Here is a 27,233-nt window from a genome sequence, read left to right as displayed (position 1 = left end):
AGATCTGGAGGGAAGCGAAAAGCAGTTACTGGAGTGTGATTGTGAAATAAAAGTTATCTAATAATATGCGTATTTTATAACTTCATCAGATAATGATGATGTAATGTCAGTTTTCATTGTTGATCTGATGCGGTTAGTGTTGAGGGAAACGCGTGAGAGGTGCAGGACTTCAATCATGCAGGTACCTTGGGAAATCAGTGATTATTATCTTGGAGAAGAGTTTGAGTGTGAATTGGATTTATTTAAAATAATGAAGGATGCAGATGCGGTAGATAGAAAAAATCATTCATATTGGCTAAAATGCGAAGAGCTGCGGCCATCCATATTTAGCCACCCATGTTCAACCATGAACTCCACTGTTGTCTGTCTGGAGTTTGCATATATTTCCTCTAACTGTATGGATTTCCTGCAGGTACTCTCATTTCCTGCCATATCTCAAAGATAAGTAGGGATAAATAGGTGATACTGATCTCAAGGTTCTTTGGAAGTCAAGAATGATATTTAATGCTTGGTGGATACGGCCATTTGATTAATTGATACAAGATCAAAGGATGAGCAAAAGAAAAAAAAGACAAACAAAAGGGAGTCATGGTCATCTTAGAATTGAGATAAAGCACATTCCATTGATAACAATCAACCAATAAAATAGCTACATTCAAGTGGCATGACACCTGCTGCAGAAAAATGGGAAGCTTCTAGAAAATACAGAATCAGCCATACTACAGTTATTAGAAAATTTATTGAATAATTAGAGGTGAATATATAAAAATTAAAAGCAAGCATAAGAAAGTTCAAACACAAGGAAAGTACAAAAAAAAACTCAACTCTACATCCTAATCAAAGGTTGATAGGTTAATGTCACTGTGATTATCCCTTGGTATGTACATGAGTAATAGGATTTCAAGGAGTTGATGTGAAAGTGGGAAATTAAATAGGGTTAGTATAGGTTCATAAATGGTGTTTGCTGGTCAGCACATGGTTGTTAGGCCACTGTCCATGTTTCCAAACTGTATGTCTGTTAACAAACTGGAGGGTATAAGATGAAAGTGAGGGACAAAACAACCAAAAGTTTAATGAAGATAAACTTAAGGATTTATAATTTGATCCCTGGATAGTAAGGACAAATTCAAATGTAGCATTTACAGAAAGCTAAATAATTATCTGAAAGGAAATAATTTGGCTTTGGGGAGAAGGTACGGAATGGAACTAGTGCGATTCTGCTTACATAGAGAGGAACGGATTTGATGGACCAAAAGGTCTCCTTTCACAATGTAACCATTCTAGGATTGTTAGATTTGAATTTAACATCTTCCATTGGTGAACTGGGATCTTTGCTCTTCCTCTCGTACTTCAAGTAACAATAGTGCTATTGTGTGTCCTTAACTGCACTGGGGAGATGGTGGTATTCCATTCTGGGTCATATTTACTGAGTTTGTGAGTGGCAGACGCCTGGATTCAGTTAAGCGTGATATCAGTAATGCTCTATCAGATTGCAGTAGCAGTTGCAAGACACGCATGGTCTCATCCAGAGTGTAATAGCAAGGAGCTCCCTATGTGTGCTAAACAGGTCATGTATACATTTGATCCTCACTTTTGATTTCCTTATTGAAGGAAGCTTGGAATGCACTTCCTCCATTGTGTATGAAATTATGGATGCTTCCAGAGATCCAGACAACCACAGGTGAAGGAAGTAGTTCCAGTTACAGCAGTATGACCTTATCAGTTTGAAGATGAAGCAATGACCAAAGTCACTATGTTATATTGGTATGCCCATGAACTTGATTGATAACATATTTAGAGAGGTTGACTCACCTGTTCTTAAGCATGAAGAAAGAGGACGTGGACAATAGGAACTACGATTGACTAATACATATGGCTAGAGGAATTGGAGAGCTTGAAAACTGATACATTCCATAGATTTGCAGTTTACTTTCAAAGGTTTTGAAGGGAGTGGCCTAAGAGTAGATACTCCAGTTGTCATCTTCCAGGGTTGTATGGATTCTCTTTCTGTGGAGTGGAGAGTAGCAAATGCAATGCCAGTACTTCCCGGGGGGGGCGGGAATGTTAGAATCTATAAAGAAAAGAATAACTTGATTGAGCACAGTTCACACTTGCTGGAATTCCTTGAGGACTTGATAGGGCATTGAATACAAGAGTTGGCAACATCAGGTTACAGCTGTGCAAGGCATTGGTAAGATCATGCTTGTGTGAGTATTGTATGTAGTTCTGGTCGCCATGCAATAGAAGGATGTGATAAAGCTTGAAAGTATGCAGAAAAGATTCATAAGGATGTTGTGGAGACTTGAAGCCTCATATTGTAAGAAAAGATTTGATAGGCTTGGATTGTAAATCCTGGAGTGAAGAGGCTGAAGTGTGTACTTAGAGATTTATGAAATCTTGAAGAGCATAGATCAGGTGAATGGCTATCTTTTTCATTTGAGGGCATGGCTTTAAGGTGAGAGGGGAAAGATTTACAGGGGAAGGGACATGAGTGCATTTGTATCAACATAGAGTGTGGTAGATATATGGAACAAGCTGCTGAAGAAAGTTGTAGAGCTAGGTACTATTTGAAACCTAGGCATTATTTGAAACCTTTCGAATGGTGACAGGGTAGATGTGGAGAGGATGTTTCCTATGGTAGGAGAGTCTCAGACCAGAGGACACAGACTCAGAATAGAGGGGCATCCTTTTAGAATTGAGAGGAAGAAGAATTTCTTTAGCCAGAGAGTGGTAAATCTGTGGAATTCTTTTCTACAAGCAGCTGTGGAGGTCAAGTCTTTATGTATATTTAAGGCAGCGTATGATAGCTTCTTGATTGGTCAGGGCATGAAGTGATATGGGGAGAAGGCAGGAGTCGAGTCAAGTCACTTTTATTGTCATTTCGACCATAACTGCTGGTACAGTACACAGTAAAAATGAGATAACATTTTTTCAGGACCATGATGTTACATGACACAGTACAAAAACTAGACTGAACTACGTAAAAAACAACACAGAAAAATAAAACTACACTAGACTACAGACCTACCCAGGACTACATAAAGTGCAAAAAACAGTGCAGACATTACAATAAATAATAAACAGGACAATGGGGCAGTAAGGTGTCAGTCCAGGCTCTGGGTATTGAGGAGTTGGATAGCTTGGGGGAAGAAACTGTTACATAGTCTGGTCGTCAGAGCCTGAATGCTTTGGTGCCTTTTCCCAGACGGCAGGAGGGTGAAGAGTTTGTATGAGGGGTACGTGGAGTCCTTCATAATGCTGTTTGCTTTGCGGATGCAGCGTGTAGTGTAAATGTCCGTAATGGCGGGAAGAGAGACCCTGATGATCTTTTTCAGCTGACCTCACTATCCGCTACAGGGTCTTGCGATCAGAGATGGTGCAATTTCCGAACCAGGCAGTAATGCAGCTGCTCAGGATACTCTCAATACAACCCCTGTAGAATGCGGGGTGGGAGATGGACTTTCCTCAGCCTTCGCAGAAAGTAGAGATGGATGCTGCTGGGCTTTCTTTGCTATGGAGCTGGTGTTGAGCGACCAGGTGAGATTATCTGCCAGGTGAATGCCAAGAAATTTGGTGCTCTTAACGATCTTTACCGAGGAGCCGTCGATGTTCAGCGGGGAGTGGTTGCTCCATGCCCTCCTGAAGTCAACAACCATCTCTTTTGTTTTGTTCACATTCAGAGACAGGTTCTGTACCAGTCCGTTAGCCGCTGCACCTCCTCTCTGTATGCTGACTCGTCATTCTTGCTGATGCGACCCACCACGGTCGTGTCATCGGTGAACTTGATGATGTGGTTCGAGCTGTGCGTTGCAGCACGGTTGTGGGTCAGCACAGTGAACAGCAGTGGACTGAGCACACAGCCCTGGGGGACCCCCGTGCTCATTGTGATGGTGTTGGAGATGCTGCTCCCGATCCGGACTGACTGAGGTCTCCCAGTCAGGAAGTCTAGGATCCAGTTGAAGAGGGAGGTGTTCAGGCCCAGTAGGCTCAGCTTTCCAATCAGTTTCTGACGGATGGTTGTGTTGAATGCTGAACTGAAGTCTATGAACAGCATTCGAACGTACGTGTCTTTTTTGTCCAGGTGGGTTGGGGCCAGGTGGAGGGTGATGACAATGGCGTCGTCTGTTGAACGGTTGGGATGGTATGCAAACTGCAGGGGGTCCAGTGAGGGTCTGGACAAGACAGCAGGGTCTTTATATGCCTCATGACGAGCCTCTCGAAACACTTCATGATGATGGATGTGAGTACAACGAGACGGTAGTCATTTAGGCAGGACACTGGGGCTGAGAGGAAAATTGGATCAGCTGTCATAAAATGACAGAGTAAATGGCCTAATTCTGCTCCTATATCTTATGGTCTTACTTAAAAGACATATGGATAAGTGAACACGAGGAAATCTGCAGATGCTGGAAATTCAAGCAACACACACAAAATGCTGGTGGAACACAGCAGGCCAGGCAGCATCTATAGAAAGAAACACTGTCGATGTTTCGGGCCGAGACCCTTCATCAGGACTAACGAAGGGTCTCGGCCCGAATCGTTAACAGTGCTTCTTCCTATAGATGCTGCCTGGCCTGCTGTGTTCCACCAGCATTTTGTGTGTGTTGATATGGATAAGTGCATGGATAGGGAACATTGAGAATAATATGAGCTAATCTAGGTAAATGGGAGTAGCTTAGATTTGCACTTTGGTCAGCATGGATGAGTTTTTTTAAAGGACCGGTTTCCATGGGGAATGCAGCTCTGACTCTAGAATAGATACGAGATATTCACTGGATGTGGTGTATTTAGAATTTCAGAAGACTTTCAGTAAAATGAAGTTGAGGGTAATATACAAAAATGGTTGGAGAAATTGTTATTAAACAGATAGAAAGATTCTTCTAAGTTTAGTAGACAGGCTGACAGGGTGGTGCAATGGTTAACACTCCAGTACTCAGATTTGATTCTGACCTTAGCTGCGGAATGTCTGGAATTTTAGCATTCTGTGACTATGTAGGTTTTTCCTGGTGCTATGATTTCTTCCCATGTGCTAAAGAAATGCTGGTTGACAGGTTAAGTATGTGGCAGAAAAATCAATGGGAAGAATTGTTAGAAATGAAGTGTGAGGAAAATATGCAATTAGTATACAAGGGTGTTTGATAGTTGGTATGTGGCACTTATTTTCATGCGGGATATCAGACTAATGGGTGATTGGTCAACATGGAATCATTGGGCTGAAGAGCCTATATCTGTGCTGAATTGCTCAACTGCAGTGATTAGTGTTTTGAGCCCACCTGCTTCAACAGTTAGGCTAAGTAATTGAAAAGTTGTATTCATAAGTTTATTTATGGGATGCTGAGTATGGACAGAGATGTAAAGAGGCTTAGGTAAATTGGAGAGTAAGGTAAATTGAGTGAGTGGATCAGATGGAACACAAAGTGAGAAATACAGTATGATGTTATTAACTGGGGTGAACATAAGTGGGAAGCAGAATTTAGGTAAGTAGTGCAAGATTAGATTGTACTCTTGTGACCTGAGTACAAATCAATTAAGGGCTGTTTGCAGGTGCAGCAGCTGATTAGGAAAGCCACTGAGATGGTAGTCTTTATAACAAGGGGATTTGATTATAGAAGTAAGGAAATCTTACTGTGGCTGTATAGGACCTTGATAAGATTGCTCCTAGAGTATTGTGCAGAGTTGTGGTCTCTTAGTTAAGCAAGGAATTATTTACCATAGAGGGAGTGAAATGAAGATAGACTAAACAGATTCTGAGGATGGCTGGAGAAATTCAGAAGACTGAGATTGTATTCATTTGAGTTTAGAAGGATGAGCGGTGACCACATTAAAACACACAAAATTATTAAAGTAAATCAACTTTATTATTATTAAAGAGAAATGACTGTGCAGGCGTGCGGACATCAGTGAGTTAGACTGGCCAGAAGAGTTTAAAATAGATCATTTTTTCTCTGGCAGTTTGATCGAGGAATAACTGTGCAAGCGCATGGACATCAACAAGTTAGACCAGCTGGAAGAGGTTGCAAGACAGCTTTATAGAGCAGGCTACGGAGTAGGGGGAGTCAGAGTAGGAGGGCTTTGGCTCAACGGGGCTTCAGTGATAGTGGATTGAGATGAGGTAAGTTACTTGTGAAGAATAGGAATAGGAAGCATGTCTATGAGGCCGGTGTTCTGGACTGGGTGTCAGATGTGGGATGTCTGGAAGACTCCCAGCCTCCCGGACGGCCACATCTGCGCTAGGTGTGCCAAGCTGCAGCTCCTTAGGGACCGTGTTCAGGAACTGGAGATGCAGCTCGATGACCTCCGTCTGGTCAGGGAGAGTGAGGAGGTGATAGAGAGGAGCTATAGGCAAGCAGTCACACTGGGGCCTCGGGAGACAGGTAGGTGGGTAACAGTCAGGAGAGGGGAGGGCAAAAGTTAGATACTACAGAGCACCCCTGTGGCTGTCCCCCTTAACAATAAGTACCCCTGTTTGAGTACTGTTTGGGGGGGGAAGCAACCTACCTGGGGGAAGCAACAGTGGTAGCACCTCTGGCACAGAGTCTGGCCCTGTGGCTCAAAAAGATAGGAAAAGGAAGAAGATGGCAGCAGTGAAAGGGAACTCTATAGTTAGGGGGTCCGACAGAATATTCTGTGGACACAGGAAAGAAGCAGGGATGGTAGTTTGCCTTGCAGGTGCCAGGGCCTGGGACGTTTCTGATTGCATCCATGATATCCTAAAGTGGGAAGGTGAACAGCCAGAGGTTGTGGTACATATTGGTACTAACAACATAGGTAGGAAAAGAGAGGAGGTCCTGAAAACTGACTACAGGGAGTTAGGAAGGAAATTGAGAAGCAGGACCTCAAAGGTAGTAATCTCAGGATTATTACCTGTGCCAAGTGACAGTGAGCATAGGAATAGAGTGAGGTGGAGGATAAATGCGTGGCTGAAGGATTGGAGTAGGGGGCAGGGATTCAGATTTCTGGATCATTGGGACCTCTTTTGGGGCAGGCGTGACCTGTACAGAAAGGATGGGTTGTACTTGACTCTGAGGGGGACCAGTATCCTGGCAGGGAGGTTTACTGAGGCTATTAGGGAGAGTTAAACTAGAATCGCTGGGGGATGGGAACCAAAATGAAGAGACAGAGGATGGGGCGATTGGTTCACAAATCGGGAAAGCTTATAGACAGTGTGAGAGGGAGGATAGGCAGGTGATAGAGAAGTGATACGCTCAGACTGATAGTTTGAGATGTGTCTCTTTTAATGCAAGGAATATCATGAACCAAGCGGATGAGCTGAGAGTGTGGGTCAGTACTTGGAACTATGATGTTGTGGCCATGACAGAGACTTGGATAGCTCAGGTGGAGGAATGGCTACTTATAGTGCCAGGCTTCAGATGTTTCAGAAAGGACAGGGAGGGAGGCAAAAGAGGTGGGGGCGTGGCACTGCTGATCAGAAATAGTGTCATGGCTGCGGAGAAGGAAGAAGACATGGAGGGATTGTCTACTGAATCTCTGTGGGTGGAAGTTAGGAAAAGGAAAGGGTCAATAACTCTACTGGGTGTTTTTATGAAGAACCCAACAGTAACAGTGACATTGAGGAGCAGATAGAGAGACAGATTCTGGAAAGGTGTAATAATAACGGGGTTGTCGTGGTGGGAGAGTTTAATTTCCCCAATATTGATTGGTATCTCCCTAGAGCGAGGGGTTTAGATGGGGTGGAGTTTGTTAGGTGTGTTCAGGAAAGTTTCCTGACACAATATATAGATAAGCCTACAGGAGGAGAGGCTGTACTTGATCTGGTATTGGGAGATGAACCTGGTCAGGTGTAGGTCTCTCAGTGGGAGAGCATTTTGGAGATAGTGATCACAGTTCTATCTCCTTTACCATAGCATTGGAGAGGGATAGGAACAGACAAGTTAAGAAAGCGTTTAATTGGAGTAAGGGGGAAATAAGAAGCTATCAGGCAGGAATTTGGAAGCATAAATTGAGAACAGATGTTCTCAGGGAAATGTACGGCAGAAATGTGGCAAATGTTCAGGGGATATTTGTGTGGTGTTCTGCATAGGTATGTTCCATTGAGGATGGTTGGGTACAGGAACCATAGTGTACAATGGCTGTTGAAAATCTAGTCAAGAAGAAAAGAAAAGTTTATGAAAAGTACAAAAACTAGGTAACAATAGAGATCTAGAAAATTATAAGGCTAGCAGGAAGGAACTTAAGAAAGAAATTAGGAGAGCCAGAAGGGGCCACAAGAAGGCCTTGGTGAGCAGGATTAAGGAAAACCCCAAGGCATTCTACAAGTATGTGAAGAGCAAGAGGATAAGGTGTGAGGGAATAGGACCATTCAAGTGTGACAGTGAAAAACTGTGTATGGAACTGGGGGAGATAACACAGGTACTTAATGAATACCTTGCTTCAGTATTCACTATGGAAAAGGACCTTGGCAATTGTAGGGATGACTTATAACGGACTGAAAAGCTTGAGCATATAGACATTAAGGAAGATGATGTACTGGAGCTTTTGAAAAGCATCAAGTTAGATAAGTCACCAGGACTGGAAGAGATATACCCCAGGCTACTGTGGGAGGGGAGGGAGGAGATTGCTGAGCCTCTGGCAATGATCTTTTTATCATCAATGGGGATGGGAGAGGTTCTGGAGGATTGGAGGTTGCATATGTTGTTCCCTTATTCAAGAAAGGGAGTAGGGAGAGCCCAAGAAATTATAGACCAGTGAGCCTTACTTCAGTGGTTGGTAAGTTGATGGACTTCCAGAAGACTATTGATACTGGGACATTACCGGACAATTGGTTGATAGCGAATGTCGTTCCAATTTATAAGAAGGGCGAGCACACAAATCCAGGAAATTACAGACCGGTTTCACTCACTTCCATCCCTTGTAAAATTCTTAAGCATATTATTCACTGTCACATTATGGACCATTTAGACAGACACAACGTTCTTACTCACCACCATCATGGCAGATCTTGTGACATGCAACTTGCAGGGCTGATCAACGACTTAGCAAAGATCCTTGACAACAGAAGCCAAGCAGACTTGATCAGACTCAGCTTCAGCAAGGCATTTGACACGACCCCCCCCCCCCCCCCCACCAGAGATTGCTATGTAAGCTTGAACATGTGGGCATTAACAACAGTCTTTTACATTGGTTAAACAAGTTCCTTACCAATAGACAACAACATGTGCTTCTCAAGGGGGCAGAGTCCCCTGAATCTGCAGTAACATCCAGAGTGCCCCAGGGGACCGTGTTGGGACCCTTACTTTTTCTCATTTACATCAACGACTTGCCAAATATAGTCAAGTCCAAAGTCAGACTCTTTGCAGATGACTGCATAATCTTCCGTGAGATAAAAAATGACTAAGATGCTCAGCTGCTGCAAAATGATATTGATTCATTATGTCAATGGGAGTCTCAATGGCAAATGTCCTTCAACTCATCTAAGAGTTATGCTATCCATGACAGTCACAAAATTAAACCAATCAACACGACATATAACATGAAAGGAAAGATTCTTGAACCAGTCACCCATATCTTGGTGTTGAAATTAGCAAGTATTTTAACTGGGCATGCCACATCAATTAGATTACAGCCAAAGCAAACAAAATGCTAGGTATCCTGCAAAGAAACCTCCTCTCATGTAGTAAATCTGTCAAGGTCATGGCATACAAGACACTCGTCCGTCCAAAGCTTGAGTATTGCGAGGCCATATGGGATCCCCATCAAGCTAACAGTAAGAAGTCCATTGAAAAAATCCAATGCCGCGCTGCTCGCTTTGTGCTAAATGATTACAGCAGGAAATCTAGTGTCACCAACATGCTCTCTAACCTTCAGTGGCAACCACTTGAAAACCGACGTACTAAACTACGGTTAATCTCCATTTTCAAAGAAGTTCACAACATCACTCCAACAAATATCCAAATTCGTCACAGGGTCAGTTCAACTCGACAGCAAATTGGACCTTACGTACTGGAAACCCCTTCACTCAGCAAGATTTGCTCCAGTACTCCCTCTACCCAAGATCAACAAGAGAATGGAATCTTCTGCCGCCAGACCTGCGCAGTATTTCTGACATTAATATTTTTAAAGATAGACTCAATCAAATCAATTTAGGGGATCTAGTCAAAAAAGCTCACTTTACAATTTAACTCTCACACCGTTCACACCGACTGTGCGTTATAACAGCCATCCGACAGTGCTTGCGCAGTACAAAGCAGAAGAAGCAGAAGACAAGATTTATGAACATTTGGAGAGGTATAATATGATTAGGAATAGTCAGCATGGCTTTGTCAAGGGCAGGTTGTGCCTTATGAGCTTGATTGAAATTTTTGAGGATGTGACTAAACACATTGATGAAGGTAGAGCAGTAGAGGTAGTGTATATGGATTTCAGCAAGGCATTTGATAAGGTATACCATGCAAGGCTTATTGAGAAAGTAAGGAGGCATGGGATCCAATGGGACCTTCTTTGTAGATCCAGAATTGGCTTGCCCACAGAAGGCAAAGAATAGTTGTAGACAGGTCATATTCTGCATGGAGGTTGGTGACCAGAGGTGTGCCTCAGGGATCTGTTCTGGGACTCCTACTCTTTGTGATTTTTATAAATGACCTGGATGAGGAAGAGGAGGGATGGGTTAGTAAGTTTGCTGATGACACAAAGGTTGGGGGTGTTGTAGATAGTGTGGAGTGCTGTCAGAGATTACAGCAGGACATCAATAGGATGCAAAACTGGGCTGAGAAGTGGCAGATGGAGTTCAAACTAGGTAAGTGTGAGGTGGTTCATTTTGGTAGGTCAAATATGATGGTAGAGTATAGTATTAATGGTAAGATTCTTGGCCATGTGGAGGATCAGAGGGATCTTGGGATCCATGTCCATAGGACACTCAGAGCAGCTGTGCAGGTTGACTATGTGCTTAAGAAGGCGTACGGTGCATTGGACTTCATCAACCATGGGACTGAGTTCAAGAGCCGAGAGGTAATGTTATAGTTGTATAGGACCCTGGTCAGACCCTACTAGGAGTACTGTGCTGGGTTCTGGTCACCTCACTAATAGGAAGGACGTGGAAACTATTGAAAGAGTGCAGAGGAGATTTACAAGGATGTTCCCTGGATTGGGGAGCATGCCTTATGGGAATAGGTTGAGTGAATTTGCCCTTTTCTACTTGGAGTGATGGAAGATGAGAGGTGACCTGATAGAGGTGTACAGTATAAGATGATGAGAGGCATTGATCACGTGGATAGTCAGACGCTTTTCCCTGGGCTAAAATGGCTAGCATGTGAGGGCACAGTTTTAAGGTGCTTGGAAGTAAGTACAAAGGGGATGTCAGGGGTAAGCTTTTTAACTCAGAGAGCGGTGAGTGCGTGGAATGGGCTGCAGGCGGCGGTGGAGGCGGATACAATAGGGTCTCTTATGAGGCTCCTGGATAGTACATGGAGCTTAGAAAAAATAGGGGGGGTATGGGTAACACTAGGTAATTTCTAATGTAAGTACATGTTCGGAACAGCATTGCGGCCCAAAGGGCCTGTATTGTGCTGTAGGTTTTCTATGTTTCTATATAAAAACAAAACATAAGAAACATTTAACAGGTCTGGCAGCATCAGTGGAAAGAAAAATAATTAATATTATAGTTAATGTTTCAGGTACAGAATTCATTGTTAGGATTTTAAAATAAGATAAAACTGTTGAAGGGCATCTTCATTTTAATTCACTGCATTGTCAGACTAGTTTTTCTCCTGAGGCAGTACATCAACTAATAGCACTCTGAGTTTAAAGAGGAAGTGCTACCAAGTGTAAAACTTAGCCTTTTAAAACCTATTCCATCTTCAAGATATATTTTATTTTACAGATTCCATTACGTTAGGGTGTGCATCAAAATGTAATGTCCTTTGTAGGAGTTAGCACATGGCTGTGTTAGGTGATGCAGACATATTTTCTCTGTTTACCCTGCACAATTCAATATGACTATATAAAGGCAACAAGTACAACAGTTAATTAATTACCTACTGATCCTGTTTAAACTTGTTGTTATGATTTATGTGTCCTTTGTCACATTAAAATGCTGCACAATAGAGCTCTAATTGCTCATGTGGTGAGCTACTAGTCTCAGCAGTGTAGATACTGACCAGATACAGAATTAGAAAATATAGTTGTATGGTACACAGTGCATAGTGAAAGAAGTGAAATCAAAAATAAATGCGTTTTTAGTATGCTTGCTTATTAAGCTCTGTTCTGATCAACTGGGTGGAATAGTCATTGATATCTTTAGCCTCTTGCTTCAGCGGTCTGAGGTACCCACATGCTTCAGGCAGGCTTTGTGATAACCTGCCTCAATGACTATCATCAAGTAGCACTTATTGAACATCTACTGTGATGCAGTGCCTTGAGAGGTTGGTGATGAAACATATCAATTCCTGCTTAAGAAGATACTTGGGTCCACTCAAATTTGCCCACTGTCACAACAAGGCCACAGCAGATGCCATTTCATTGGGTCTTCACTCAACCCTGGAACATCTGAACAGTGAAGCTTCACACAGCAGGATGCTCTTCATCGACTACAGCTCAGCATTCAAAACTATCATCCCCTCAAAACTAATCAGTAAGCTTCAAGGCCTTGGCCTCAATAACTCCTTGTGTAATTGGATCCTCAATTTCCTCACTTGCAGATCCCAGTCAGTTGGAATTGGCAAAAATATCTCCTCCACAATCTCTCGTCGGCTGAATTAAAGATGGTGATGAATCAGCATATAGGAGAGAGATTGAAAATCTGGCTGAGTGGTGCCACAACAACAACCTTTCACTCAGTGTTTCATAAGACCATTAAACTGATTATTGACTTCAGCAGGAGGAAACTGAAGGTCCACGAGCCAGTACTCATCCGACATGGAGAGGATCAGCAACTTTACTTCCACAGTGTAATAATTTCAGAGGGTCTGTCCTGGGCTTAGCACATCAATGCAATTAATGAAGAAAGCAGGACTGTGCCTTTACTTCCATAGATGTTTTTGAAGAATCAGCATGACATCTAGAACGTTGACAAGCTTCTATAGATAAGTGGTGGAGAGTATATCGACTTTTTGCATCACTAATGGAAACACCTATGCCCTTGAATAGAAAATTCTACAAAATGTCATGGATATGGCCCAGTCCATCGTGGATAAAGCCCTCCCCACCACTGGCACACCTTCACAAGGCACAGTCACAGGAAAGCACCATCCATCATCAAGGACCTCCATCATCCAGGTTATGCTCTCTTCTCGTTGCTGCCATCAGGAAGAAGGCAAAGGAGCTTCAGGGCCCCCACCACCAGGCTCAGGAATAGATATTATCCCTCAACATCAAGATGGAACCGGAGAGGATAACCACTCAACTTCACTCGCCACATCACTGAACTGTTCCAACAACCTATGGACTTACTTTCAAGGACTGTTCAGCTCATATTCGTGATATGTATTCTTATTATTTCTTAGTATTATTCACTTTCTCTTTTGTATTTGCAGTTTGTTGCCTTTTGACATTGGTTCTTTGACTGTCCTGTTGGGTATAGTCTTTCATTGATTCTATTGTGTTTCTTGGATTTGCCATGTAAACCCACAAGAAAATGAATCTCGGGGTTGTATTATTTCACCAGCACTGACTTCCATTGGAGAGCAGTGTTTGCAGGAAAATTTCTACAGGAACTTCTGGATCATGAGAACCCCAGTTAATAAATTTTCTTTGCATTTTCATGGGAGTTAGTAAGCCATTCAATGTAAGTGAATTGACATACAGTACATGCAAGACTTTGTACAAAATCTTTAAACTATCTTTTTATTTATAGATTGTGATCATTATAATAAATTTATGATTTTCAGTAATTTGCACTTGCTGAGGAGACAGACCCTCATTAAAAAAAAGGAAATTTCCTTTAAACTGAAATTACTTTGTTCAGAATAGAGAAGGATAGAAGAAAAGTTAATAATCTGTTTAAGTTATGAAGTTCAAAGTGAATTTATTATCAAAGTACATATATGTCACCATATGTTACCCTGAGATTCGTTTTTCACAGTCAAGCAAAAAATACAATAGAATCAATGAAAAACTACATACAAAGATTGACAAGCAACCAATGTGCAAAAGAAGACAACCTATGCAAATGCATGAAAAACAAATAAAATTAATAAATAATCAAACAAACAAACAAATAAATAATACTGAGAACATGAAAGTCAGTCCATAGGTTATGCAATTAGTTCAATGTTGGGGTAAGTGAAGCTATCCACATTGGTTCAGGAACCTCATTGTTGAGGGAAAAGCACAAGGAATAATTTGAAAAGCACAAAGGATAGGGTTATACGTTTAATGCAATTAACACAAGAATTCAACATAATTGAGGACATATTTCTTTATGCAGATGCATGATACAATCATGAACATTCAAAGACTGTCATACAGCAAAAATTAGTCTATTCGTAAATGAGCACACTGATCTTCAAGAGGACCAATTTTGTCCTTTGCTCCTAATGTATCTGTAGAAACCCCTACGATTCTCCTTCACCTTGTCTACCAGAGCAGCCTTATGCCTTCTTTTAGCCTTCCTGATTTCCTTATTAAGTGTTCTCTTGCATTTCTTACACTCCTCAAGCACCTCATTTGTTCCTTGCTGCCTATACCTGCTTTGCACCTCATTCTTCTTCTTGACCAGGACCTCAGTATCCTTTGAAAAGTAAGGTTATCTAAGCTTTTTATTCTGATGAAAATGTACAAACTCTGTGTTCCCAGAATTTCACTTTTGAAGGTCTGTTCCCACCTATCAAGCTTCATTTTGCCAGAAAACAACTTATCCCAATACACACCTGCCAGATCCTTTCTGATACAATCAAAATTAGTCCGTATCTAATTTAGAATCTCATTGCAAGGGCTGATCCTATCCTTCACCATAATTATCTTGAAACTAAAGGAATTACATGCAGTGGCCTCTTTATTAGGTATACCTGTACATCTGCTCGTTAATACAAATATCTAATCAGCCAATCACGTTGCAGCTACTCAATGCATAAAAGCAAGCAGACATGGTCAAGAGGTTCAGTTGTTGTTCAGACCAAACATCAGAATGAGGAAGAAATGTGTTCAAAGTGATTTTGACCATGGAATGATTGTTGGTGCCAGATGGAGTGTTTGAGTATCTCAGAAACTGCCAATTATCTGGGAGTTTCACAGGCAATGGTCTCTAGACCAGTGTTTTCCATCCTGGGGTCCACAGACCCCTTGATTAATTGTATTGGTCCATGGCATAAAAAAGATTGGAAACCTAGAATCTAGAGCAGGGGTTCCCAACCTTTATTTATGCCATGGACCTTTACCATTAACCAAGGAGTGCCAGGTTGGGAATCCCTGGTATAGAGTTTACAGAGAATGGTGCAAAAAAGAAAAGATATCCAGTGAGTGACAGTTCTGTGGGTGAAAACACTTTGTTAAGGCGAGAGGTCAGAAGAGAATGGCTCACTGGCTCTAGCCGATATTCTGAACAGTAACTCAAATAGCCACACGTTACAACAGTGGTGTGCAGGAGCATCTCTGAAAGCTGAATACATTGAACCTTGAGATTGATGAACTACAGGTGCAGAAGACCATGAACATGCACTCAGTTGTCCACTTTATTAGGTATAGTAGGAACCTAATAAAGTGGTCACTGAGTGTATGATCGCTGGATCCAAAGTGTTCCCCTACACATATATCTGCCATGAGCCCTGTCTCATTCCCTCATAGGAGATTCAGTATTGCACTTTCTTTAGATAAGACCTCTATATATTGATCAAGCAAACTTTTCCTGAACATATCTTCATAATGAGCTTGAATCCAAGAAAGTCCTACCAATAGCACTGTGAGTCTTCCTTCATTATGCTGCAGTTCAATATCATAGTTCACAGTAATCTGTTAAAGTCACGAAAAGCAGCACAGTAAGTACTTGCCAGGGATGTTCTCTTCGTTTTATATGAATTAAAGAGGCAAAATGTTCAAACTATAGAGATTCCACTGCAACAACAGTATAATGGATTCTCAGTACTTCACCAGAGGTCTATATCTAACAAGTTTTATCATGCAAATAGATTTCTTTGCAAGGAAATGCTGGTTTCTGATGGGTCCTGCTGTAGATTTACCCGAGATGTATTTGCTCTTGGCAATGGTGTCTAAGGATTTCATCAAACAGAGCTAACAGAACTTTTAGGGACTTTTACTGTACATGTCATTGCTTTTATTTTGAAGACACTGCATGCATCCCAACATCAGTGTAAAGGATTCAGTGAACCAGCATTGGAGCTGTGGAGGTCCAGTTTGAAACCTTTTGGTCTACCAGCTTTCAGGATGTCTTTATGTTTCTATTTTCATCTAACTGAACATCAGAATATGGAGTAATTGACTATCACTTCTGAGAGCAGCTCAAAACTCTTTGTTGAGGCTGTTGAAGGAAATGGTGAGTATTGCAGTAACTCAATCAATAATTTTTATGCCTGTAAGAAAAACTCACATTATGATTTTTTTCTTTCATTGTGAAAATGGTAGTTTACTGTTCTTTTGCATAGTTTTAATATAGGTTTTATACACAGAGCTTAGACTGTAGACAAATTAACCAAAGAATACTTATTGTTAACTTGCAAAGGATAAAATTTGTTTAATGTGTAAGACAGCTACACTTAGAATTACTAGCAAATGTTGGTCATTAGGAAAATTAGCAGACTTTTTCTGAATCTGTATAGTATCAGCTAGGGAAGGATATATATTTAATAATTGAACTAACATATCTGCTTCATACCATACCAGACAAGTGAATTAATTCATCTCAACATGAATATTATTAGAGCAATTTGCAATACTTGTTTCTATTTTAAGCTTGTCCTAGAAGGACAACATTTATAGTCAAATATAAAGAAATATTCAGAAACTGTGTGAACTATTTCATATAGTGCAAAGAAGTATTTTCTACAGTGCAGGACTTTATGGCGTTATGAATACATTTTTGCAGTGAAAGACATATTGAAATAATGTGAGGTTCTCAGTAAAGTTCTTTAAGGCTTGAACATACACTGTACTTAATAAAAGGAGCATACATATCCTGAATTACTATAGTTATTAATATAAAATCAATGAGTACTGTAAATAAGGGACATACTTCATAACAATTATACTCAAAATAAGAAGGTACAGACTTATTTCAGTGTGCATTGAACAAAACAATAAATATACAATAAACAAATGAAATAGAAGTGGCATATGTAGACATTGTAATCTAAACAATTAGGAAAGAAAAAATTGTACTGGGATACTAAATCAATTTTGAGAGAACTTGGAGGACTTCTTCGTTTGAAATCGGTCTGAAATATTTAGCTCTGATGGCTTAACATGTAACACATGGGCAATATGTTTCTGTGACATTGTCCGTATTATCAGCAAATGGGAGAAACTTCAGCAGGCAGCACTGAGGTTTAACACAAAAGAAAATAAGCATTATAATACTGGTACAGATCAACAGGAATGATCCAAACACTAAAGGGCTAACCATGGAGAGATATTAGAGAAATTCTTCATAACAATTTAGGAAACATGTCCATAAACTTTCAGAACACCAGAGAATGTGAGTAAAACCACTCAGCAGAGAGGATTAAACTAAAGTCACCTGTAGGGAATGTGAATCAAGAATGTGATGGCCAATGAAGATTAGAGTCAAAAGGGATGAGGAGTTTGGGAGAACTGGTGTGCCAGATGGATAAGGTTCAATAGCTCTGAGTCAGAAAGTTACTGTATATGATCAAATACCACAACGAAGAATTCAGCATACTGTATGTATCTTGAATAATTCCATTATGTACAGTTACAGTTAAAAATACTATGTTTAAAATTAAATATTAAACCAAGGCTCCTTTTGCATTGCTAAGTTGATGTTAAAGATTCCATGGCAATATCTCAGAGTGGAGTAATTGCCCTGATGCCCCAACAATACACATGTATGAAGAACAGGTGAATGGCAACTAGCGTGAGTCTAGGACTGATCAGGGATAAAAGAGGAAATGTGTCTGGAGTTGGAGGAGGTAAGGAAGGTCCTTAATCTTTGCCTCAGTGAGAGGGACCTTCACGAATGAGAGGACAGCATAAAATAGGTGGATATGCTGGAAGATGTTGATGTTAAGAAAGAGGATATGCTGGAACTTTTGAAAAATATTGGGATAGAAAGTCACCAGGACCAGATAGGATATAACCATATTACTAAGAGAAGCAATGGAAGAGATTTCTATGCCTTTGGCAAAGACCTTTGCATCCTCACTGGCCACAGGAGTAGTACCAGAAGATTTGAGGGTGGCAAATATCATTACTTTGTTCAAGAAAATTTAATAGAGAACAAAGTAATAGCTTTTGCCACCTCCAATCTTCTGTATCATAGACCAGTAAGTATTGTATCAGTGGTGAGCAAACTGTTGGAAGAGATTCTTAGAGACAGGATATACAAGCATTTGGAGAAGCATAAGCTGAATAAAGATAGTCAGCACAGCTATGTGAGGGATAGTTCGTACCTCTCAAGTCTGATTGAAGTATTTGAGGAAGTAACAGAACAAATTGATGAAGATAGAGTAGAGGATATAGTGTATACGGATTTTAGATAGGTATTTGACGAGGTTTCTCATTCAGAAAGTTAGGAGACATGGAATCCAAGGAAACTTGACTGTGTGGATTCAGAATTGGCTTGCCCACAGAAGCTGATAGTGTTAGTAGATGAAGCATATTCTACCTGGCGGTCCATGACCAGAGGTGTTCTATCCTGGGACCTCTGCTCTTTGTGATTTTTATAAGTGAATTGGATGGAGAAGTGGAAGGGTGGCTTATTAAGTTTGCAGATGACACAAAGATTGGTGGAGTTGTGGATAGTGTAGAAGGTTGTTGTAGGTTACAATGGGACACTGATAGGATGCAGAGCTGGGCTAAGAAGTGGCAGATGGAATTCAATCTGGAAAAGTGTGAAGTTGATACTCTTTGGAAGGTCAGACTTGAAGTCAGAATTCAGGGTTAATGGCAAGATTCTTAGTAGTGTTGATGAATAGAGGGATAATGGGGTCCACATCCATTGATCCCTCAAATTTAAGAAGGCATATGATGTGTTAGCCTTCATTAGTCAGGGAATTGAGTTCAAGAGCCAAAAGATAATGTAGCTGATGCACCATCAATAACTCACGCCGAGACTTAGGAAGTGAGATATCGGCTTTTATTGACTGAAGAACACACTACATCCTGGGGAAATGAGGGAGAGCAGCAGGCCACAGTCGCCTTTATACAGGGGTCTGTGGGAGGAGCCACAGGGGTAGTCAGCAGGGTCTTGGGAGGAGCCACAGGAGCAGTCAGACAGGTATATCTAGTTCACCACAGTAGCACTATAAAACTCTGGATAGGCCACACTTTGTGTATCGTGTTCAGTTCTGGTAGCGTCTCTATAGGAAAGATTTAGAAGCTTTAGAGAGGGTGCAAAACAGATTTACCAGGATGCTGCCTGGATTAGAGAGCACATCTTATGATGATAGATAGAGCGAGCTAGGGATGTTCTCTTTGAAGCGAAGGAGGATGAGAGGTGACGATAAAGGTGTACAAGACAATAAGGTGTACATAGATAGAACGGACATCCAGAGCAGAAATGGTTAATGCTTGGATGCATAATTTTAAAGTGATTGGAGCAATTATAAGGGGGAAGTTTTTACATGGAGAGTAGTGGGTCTGTTGAATGCACTATCAGTGCATTCAAGGCAGATACAAGGGACATTTAAGCACATGAAGGAAAGAAAAATGAAGGGCTATGTAAGGGGCAGAAGGTTTAGATTGATCTTAATGTAGGTTAAAAGGTCAACACAGCATCATGGGCTGAAGACTGTGCTGTAGTGTTCTATGCTCAATGATCTGTGTTATAATTAATTAAAAACTCTATTGAGAAGTATATTAAAGTATCATTTTAGATGATATACAGGTTAAATATTTTGATACCACAATTAAACTTCTGGAAGAAATAAATCCTCCATCAGCATTTGTTCAGCCCAAAACATTGACAATCCCTTTTCCTACACAGATGTTGCACGATCCACTAAGATTCCTTGGCAGTTTGGTTTTGCTCCAGATTCTAGCATCTAAAGTCCTGTGTCCCTCTTGAATATTTTGGTATTATGAACAAGAACAATTATCAAATGGAATTGATGTTTTCCAGGATTAAATCAAGATCTTAAAGAGTTGGTATATTTATCAAGACTGCTCAGTCAAGCCAATAAAGACAGGATTACAGAGTTGGAAGTGGGCAGTGAGTCCTTTCCAAAGAGTGTACCTGATAAATTCCCTTCACCAGCTAATAACTTACTAGTGCTCATACACAAAATAGATTGACTGAGATCATGCAGTTGCTATCAGTGTCTCTTGATCAATACCATTATAGAAGAGGAATTTTGCCAACATCTGTGTGATCCCAGGTATCATCTTTCTCTTCAGACAGCACTCTGCTCCAGACTAGCATCCCTCCAGTTGTGCATTGTGTTTAATCCCAGGTTATAGAAGTCAGACTTTGGAATGGATTGTCCTGAGACTTAATTGAGGCATGAAGACTTTGAATGACCTGTGCTTAAACTGAACTGTCAGCTTGGGAGAGTCAATTCTGATGGGTTTAGAGGAGTGCACCACTTTAGCACTTTTGAAATGATGGTAGTGGATTGTATATCTCTGTGTCTATTGGTGTGTTTATATGATCTGTGCAATGAGATATATTAGTTGTTCAGAAAGGCCAAAACGCTACCCTTAGGTATAGGATAAATCAGTTCTGGGAGTGATTTCATTCAGGACTGCTTGTAGCCTGCTCTTCACTTACTCTCTGTAAGAACTTATGGTGCCTATGTATTAAGGTGTATTTCCATGTAGTGAGGAGCATACTTATTCTGTTGCCTTATTTGTTTTTGCAACTACTATTGAATGTCCTGACGTGGTAGAGAGCTGTCAGTTTGACAGAATTAGAGCATGAATATCAGCAGGTGCACATTACTGAGTCATTGTGATACATATATAACATATTGCAGGCACAAAATGCACGTTGTTAGTCTCATCGCAATTGTAGTCATCTACTATGTCTAACTTGCCCTGGGATGAAAGTCTGTGGGCTTAAAGTTAAAAGAAAATTTATCAAAGTACATACATGTCACCATATACTACCCTGAGATTCATGAACTTAACAGGGCAATGCAGGTTTATTTGGGAGCAATCAAATTTCTGGGCTTAAGCATCACATTCTGTCACTAGGATTTATTTTGCTAAGGCCGTAACATTTGCCGCTTTGATTATTATTCTCTACATTATACTTCTTTCCCGTTTGTTCTTTAATTATTTTAGTATTAAAGTTCATGCAGTTTTACGGGCAATAACATTAGGAAAGTAGTTGTATAAAATGGTAAACTTTAAGAATAAGCCAGGAAATTATAAACTAACCAGCCTGATGTCAGTAATGGGCAAGTTATTGGAAAGTATTCTAAGGGACAGGACATATAAGTATTTGGATAGACAGGGTCTGATTAGGGATAGTCAACATGGCTTATGTGTGCAGACTGTATCTAACCAAACTTAAAGAATTTTTCAAGGAGGTTACCAGGAAGGTTGATGAAGAAAAGGCAGTGGACATGGTCCTCATGGACTTTAGCAAGACCCTTGACAAAATCCTGCATTGGGAGACTGGTCCAGAAGTCAGTTGACGTTCAGAATGAAGTATTAAAATGGATTCAAGATTGGCTTAGCCAGAGATGCCAGAAAGTTGTAGTAGCTAGTTGCCTCTCTGAATGGTGGCCTATAACTAATGGTGAGCTACAGGGATTGGAGTTGGTCCTTTGTTGTTTGTCATCTATATTAATGAATTGGATGTTAATATGGTAAGTCGGATCAGCAAAATTTGCAGATGTCACAATGTTTGGAGCATAGTGAACAGCAAGGAAGGCTATCAAAGCTTGCAGTGGGATTTGGACCAGCTGGAAAAAGTGGGCTGATAAATGGCAGATAGAACTTAATGTAGACAAGTATGAGCTGTTGCACTTTGTGAGGACAAACCAGGATAGACTTAACCAATAAGCAGCAGAGCACTGAGGAGTGTAGTAGAATAAAGGGATCATTCTTTGAAAGTGACATCACTGGTAGTTAGTGTCCAAAAGACAGCTTTTGGCACATTGGCAATCATAAATCAGAGTAATGAGTACAGGAGTTTAGATTTTATGTTGGTTGTTAAGACGTTAATGAAGCCAAATTTGGAGTATTGTGTGCAGTTCTAGTCACCTTCCTACAGGAAAGATATCAATAAGATTGAAAGAGTACAGTGAAAATTTACAAGCGACTTGAAGAACTGAGTTATAGGGAAAGGTTGAATAGGTTAGGACTCTAGGAGGTAGGAGAATGAGGGAAAATTTGATAGAGGTATGAATTCCTGCATATTAGGAACCAATATACAGTTTTATAGTACTGCAGTAGTATAGGTAGTGTTCTAGTTTGTTCTGTATTTTATTTAAATACATAATTTTTTTACTCAGTTTGTATTTTTTATACCTTTTTAACTACTTTCATGAAACTTTGGCTAATTGGGACAGCCACCAAAATGTACTGGTTCCAATGTGTCCCAATTGACCGGAATCCACTGTATTTGCATTTCTGCTACTGAACTCAGTCAAGTAGCATAATTAGAGGCAGCAACACTTCACTGATTCCATAAAACAGATGTTGCTATTTACCTTTGGATGATGGTTGGCTCTTGGCATTCACTCTTCACTGAATTACTTATTATGAGCAGTGAGCCTGGAAAGCCAAAAGGATAGATGTAATAAGCATAAGATTTTTAACTACATACTTGGGCTTGGTTCAGGGATATTCAAGTTATGAATGTTGTCATGAATGAAAATTTTAGAGAACTATTTCCCAATTTGTTTACAAATGCCAGACAAATAAAACACACATCTGAAAAAAGTACTAGCCAAATACATTATAGGGATTAATGTTATTTTGGTTCGGTAATTCTTTTTGGATCACTTAAATAACCTGGTTCTAAGGAAAGCACAGTGTTACTTGCTAATTTTTTAAAAAGTTGATGATAGCTCTAGGAGCTATCAATCCTTGCTCACATTTACTTGATCAGTCTGTACAAGTCGCTTCTCAAGCACATTTACAAGGCATATCTGGTATAAGTTTTTCCTTACATTATTTTACGAGTCCTTTCTGAACAGCACACCCCTTGTTCTTTCTAATCCTCTTACTAATCATTTCTCTCTCTAATCTAGACTCTCAGTATTAATCATTACTCTCATTAATCAAAACCTTCTAGCACTAATCATTCCTTATACATATTTACCAGAGGTCCCAGTGTTAGTTCACCCTGCATTTTAAAAATGAGAAGCTAATGTCAGATGTATCAGTATTACAGTGGAGTAAAGGAAATTACAGAAGCATGAGAGAGGAGCTGGCTGACATCGACTGGAAAAGAACACTGAAGGGATGACAGCAGAGCAGCAATGGCTGCAATTTCTGGGAACAATTTGGAAGGCACAGGATAGATACATGCCAAAGAGGACGAAGTATTCTAAAGGCAGGATGACACTACCGTGGCTAACAAGAGAAGTCAAAGGAACACAAAAGCCAAAGAGAGGGCATATAAAAGAACAATTATCTAAAAGATGTGCTGACATTGGGGAGAGTTGAATGGAGGTTCACGAAAATGATTCTGTGATTGAAAGGCTTGTCATATGAGGAGCATTTGATGGTTCTGGCCTCTACTCACTGGAATTCAGAAGAATGAGGGGTGACCATATTGAAACCTATCAAATGTTGAAAGGTCTGGAGAGAGGGTAGGTGAAGAGGATGTTTCCTATGGTGAGGAAGTCTAAGACCAGAGGCACAGCCTCAGAATACAGGGGCGTGCTTTTAGAACAGAGATGAGGAGGAATTTCTTTAACCAGAGAATTGTGAATCTGTGGAATTCATTGCCACAGGCAGCTATGAAGGCCAAGTAATTGGGTATATTTAAGGCAGAGGTTGATAGATTCTTGATTAGTCAGAGCATGAAGGGAAAGGCGGGAGTTTGGGGATCAGAGGGAAAATGGATCATCCATGATTAAATGGAAGACTTGATGGGCCAAATGGCCTAATTCTGATCCTATATCTTATCATTTTATGGCCGTACAGTTACATTTCACAGACCCAAATAGTATAAGATTTTTAAGGGCGATACGGAATATTGATGGAATGAGGCAGTAACTGCTCTATTTTGTGACCATTACTGACTTTTCAATGAACATTAACATTTTTATCTCACTCTAGTCCTAAATTGGTTTAGGTGTAAATTAATGAAGTGAGTTAAATGCAAAACAGAACTGGATATTTGATGTTGGGTACATCTTTAAAATAGTATGATTCAGATTTGTTTATCACAAGTACATCAAAACACAGTGAAATGAGCTATTTGTGTCAACGATCAGCAGAACCTAAAGATGTGCTGCGAGTAGCCCACAAGTGTTGCCACACATTCCTGCACTAACATATTATGTCCACAATGTTCAGTCAGTAATATCCTTATGTTATTGGTAGACCAGACATGAAATAAAATGTTTCAGATACATCTAGCACATATGTTTATTCAATTGCTTAAAGCTTTGCTTTAATATATGTTTACATCAACTGCAGCTATGTGTACTTGAAATTAACTTACTGACATGTTTTTTTTATTCCATATGTAGTGATCCCATCCAGTTGCAACAATTGCACAACCAGGTTCTCCTTGAACAACAGCAAGAAACGAACGTACTGCAATCAACAACTCAATCATCATCCCTGCCTACCACCTTCCCACCCGCATCTCCATCCACCATGAATACTCACACTTACAATTCTCATCAGTCTGCACAGATGCCTTCTGCCAGCAGGTCAACAATACCAACCAACACTCTGCCCCACGCATTTAATTATACACGTCCAAAACAGTTCATTGCTGCTCAGAATGTCAGAAGTTATTCACCGTCAAATTCTCCTCTGCCTGCATTGAGCATGATATCTCAAAAAACAGAGAGGGTGGATAGTAAAGAAAATTATTTTGGATTCCCACTCACAGTAGCGTCACAATATGATGTCTCACACAGTTATTCAACAACAAGTGCAGTTGGACAGACTGCTCCCACTATTCCACCACTTCTGAGTTTTCAGCCTCAGGTTGCTTCACCAACTGGTGGCTCCTGCCCTAGTCCAGTTCACAACCCAGTGGCTTTCCTCAGCTCTGTGCTACCGTCGTTGCCCTCTGCACCACCTACCAATGCAATGGGTCTTCCCAAGAGAGCTCCAATAATGTAAGTGTCAGTTACAAAATCTTCAAACATTACAGCGGTAGTTAGTTGTAAGGAGATTTGTGGATGGGAGATTGAAGCAGTTTCCTTTAAAGAATCTGGATGGTCCATTGGATTAGATAACAAAGAGTAGACCTCTTACTCCAAAGTCTCAATTTCAATGAATCTGGGCTAGATGTGTTTGTGACCATGGATGAATAGGAATGTGCTTTATGTACGTCTCACCCCTTGCCTAACTCACGGCTGTTACCACTTCTCAAAGGATATGACCAGTGCCCAAAATATGCATACCTAGATCTGTCTGCTAGCTATTAGTGCACAGTATTCATTATTCACAGGTTGATGGGAAGATAAGTTTAGGAGTTTATTCTCAGAGCACGGCTGTGCATTAGTCTTTCAATAAGAATGAAAATTGTTTCAAAAATATATTTTTCAGCTAGTTGAGTGTTGTTCTTTATTTTTGCCATGAAAGCTTGCTATGACAAGATTCCACTCTTGATTTGGAATAATTCCTGAATTCTGATTGTAGGTCTGGCCTGTGACCACCAACTTTAGCAGTTTAAAGAAATGATTTGAAGCATTTTCACCTGAGTGATACTATCACTAAACACACTGCAGGGACCATAAGTGTTAAAACTGAATGAGCAGAGGATTTGCCATTCTTCAGAAATTATCTGCGTTCTGAATGAAGGGATTTATTTTGTTTTGTTATTCAGGGTTATATCAGCACCAGAGTAAAAGTTATCCAGGACCTTACTTGGTCACCTTTGTAGATGTGTAGATTTTTTTAAAATGAAGTCTAGTACTCAAACATAATGGGATTGCTTATGTTGTCTGTGGGTGTTGAGTCAGTTTTAAATCTTAGTATTTCAGAAAAAGTTTTGGGCTTATATATGAGGAGTAGCAGATATTCATGGCATGAAACACACACAAAATGCTAGAGGTATTCAGCAAGACAGGCAGCATCTATGGAGGGGAATAAATAGTTAAAATTTTGGACTTTGATCTTTCATCAAGTCTAGAAGTGAAAGAGACAAAAGCCAGACTAAGAAGGTATGGGGATTGGGGAGGAGTACAAGCTGGTAGGGAGATGGGTGAGACCAGGTGAGGGGAAGATATGTGGACTGGGGGAATGAAGTAAGAAGCCGGGAGGTGTTAGCTGGAAGGGGTAAAGGACTGAAGAAGAAGAACTCTAATGGGAAAGGAGAGTGGACCATGAAATAAAAGGAAGGCAACTCAGCAATGGTGATGGGCTGGTGAGGAGGAAAGAATGGTAACCAGAATGGGTAATTCTGGAACATCTCTTGTTTATAATCATGATGGATCTTGTTTTGCCATGAAGGTGGTAAGCAGCCCCACCATTCTGTTTCTAAACATTTGAGATCCAAGAAACAAAGAGGTTAAAGTAGGGCATTTGAGATTTCGGAGGGAGCTGCTCTTCCTGTTTCCAGATCTGTCTGTCAAATACCAGGATTTCAAAATTACTAAACACCCCAAAAACATGATAGACATATATCACAAATACCTTTTTTATTGTTAAATTTTGATAAGGAGAAAATATAACCTTCAGTAACATGTTTCACCTAGGTTTATTTTAATGCTGATTTAATTTTGAGTAACAGCTGAAACAAATCCCTTATTTATGGCAAATGGCAAATGCTCTGCTCATTTATTTCAGGCAGTGATGAGGAGTGGAATGATTTTGTAACTTTATATACTGGTATTAGCTTCCAGTGTTCCCAGGTCAGATGCTGGTTGAAGTCATGTGCCTCTGACAAAATATGCCCTCCTTGGACATATTTGAGTTTTTGGCAAACAGTACTAGACATTGCTTTGATATTTCTGAGTTAAGGTTAGGAAGTCAACTAATGCGCATTGGAAATCACATGGTTATTT

At 40.4% G+C, this 27,233-nt stretch overlaps 1 protein-coding gene across 5 annotated transcripts in view; it reads left to right on the top strand.

Annotated features, from left to right (window-relative positions):
* mypn (myopalladin) overlaps nt 1-27,233 on the top strand; it is a 254,646-nt gene that overhangs the window by 182,018 nt on the left and 45,395 nt on the right. For all 5 annotated transcript variants that reach the window (XM_073027204.1, XM_073027203.1, XM_073027205.1 and 2 more), the window contains one exon: nt 24,738-25,340. In XM_073027204.1, the coding sequence (XP_072883305.1) occupies nt 24,738-25,340 (603 nt within the window). The remainder of the gene's footprint in view (nt 1-24,737; nt 25,341-27,233) is intronic.

Source organism: Hemitrygon akajei, chromosome 23 (genome assembly GCF_048418815.1).
Source record: "Hemitrygon akajei chromosome 23, sHemAka1.3, whole genome shotgun sequence".
Classification (NCBI taxonomy): Eukaryota; Metazoa; Chordata; class Chondrichthyes; order Myliobatiformes; family Dasyatidae; genus Hemitrygon; species Hemitrygon akajei.
The sequence above is the reverse complement of the archived record's forward strand: the minus strand, read 5'-3'. Positions and strand labels throughout refer to the sequence as shown.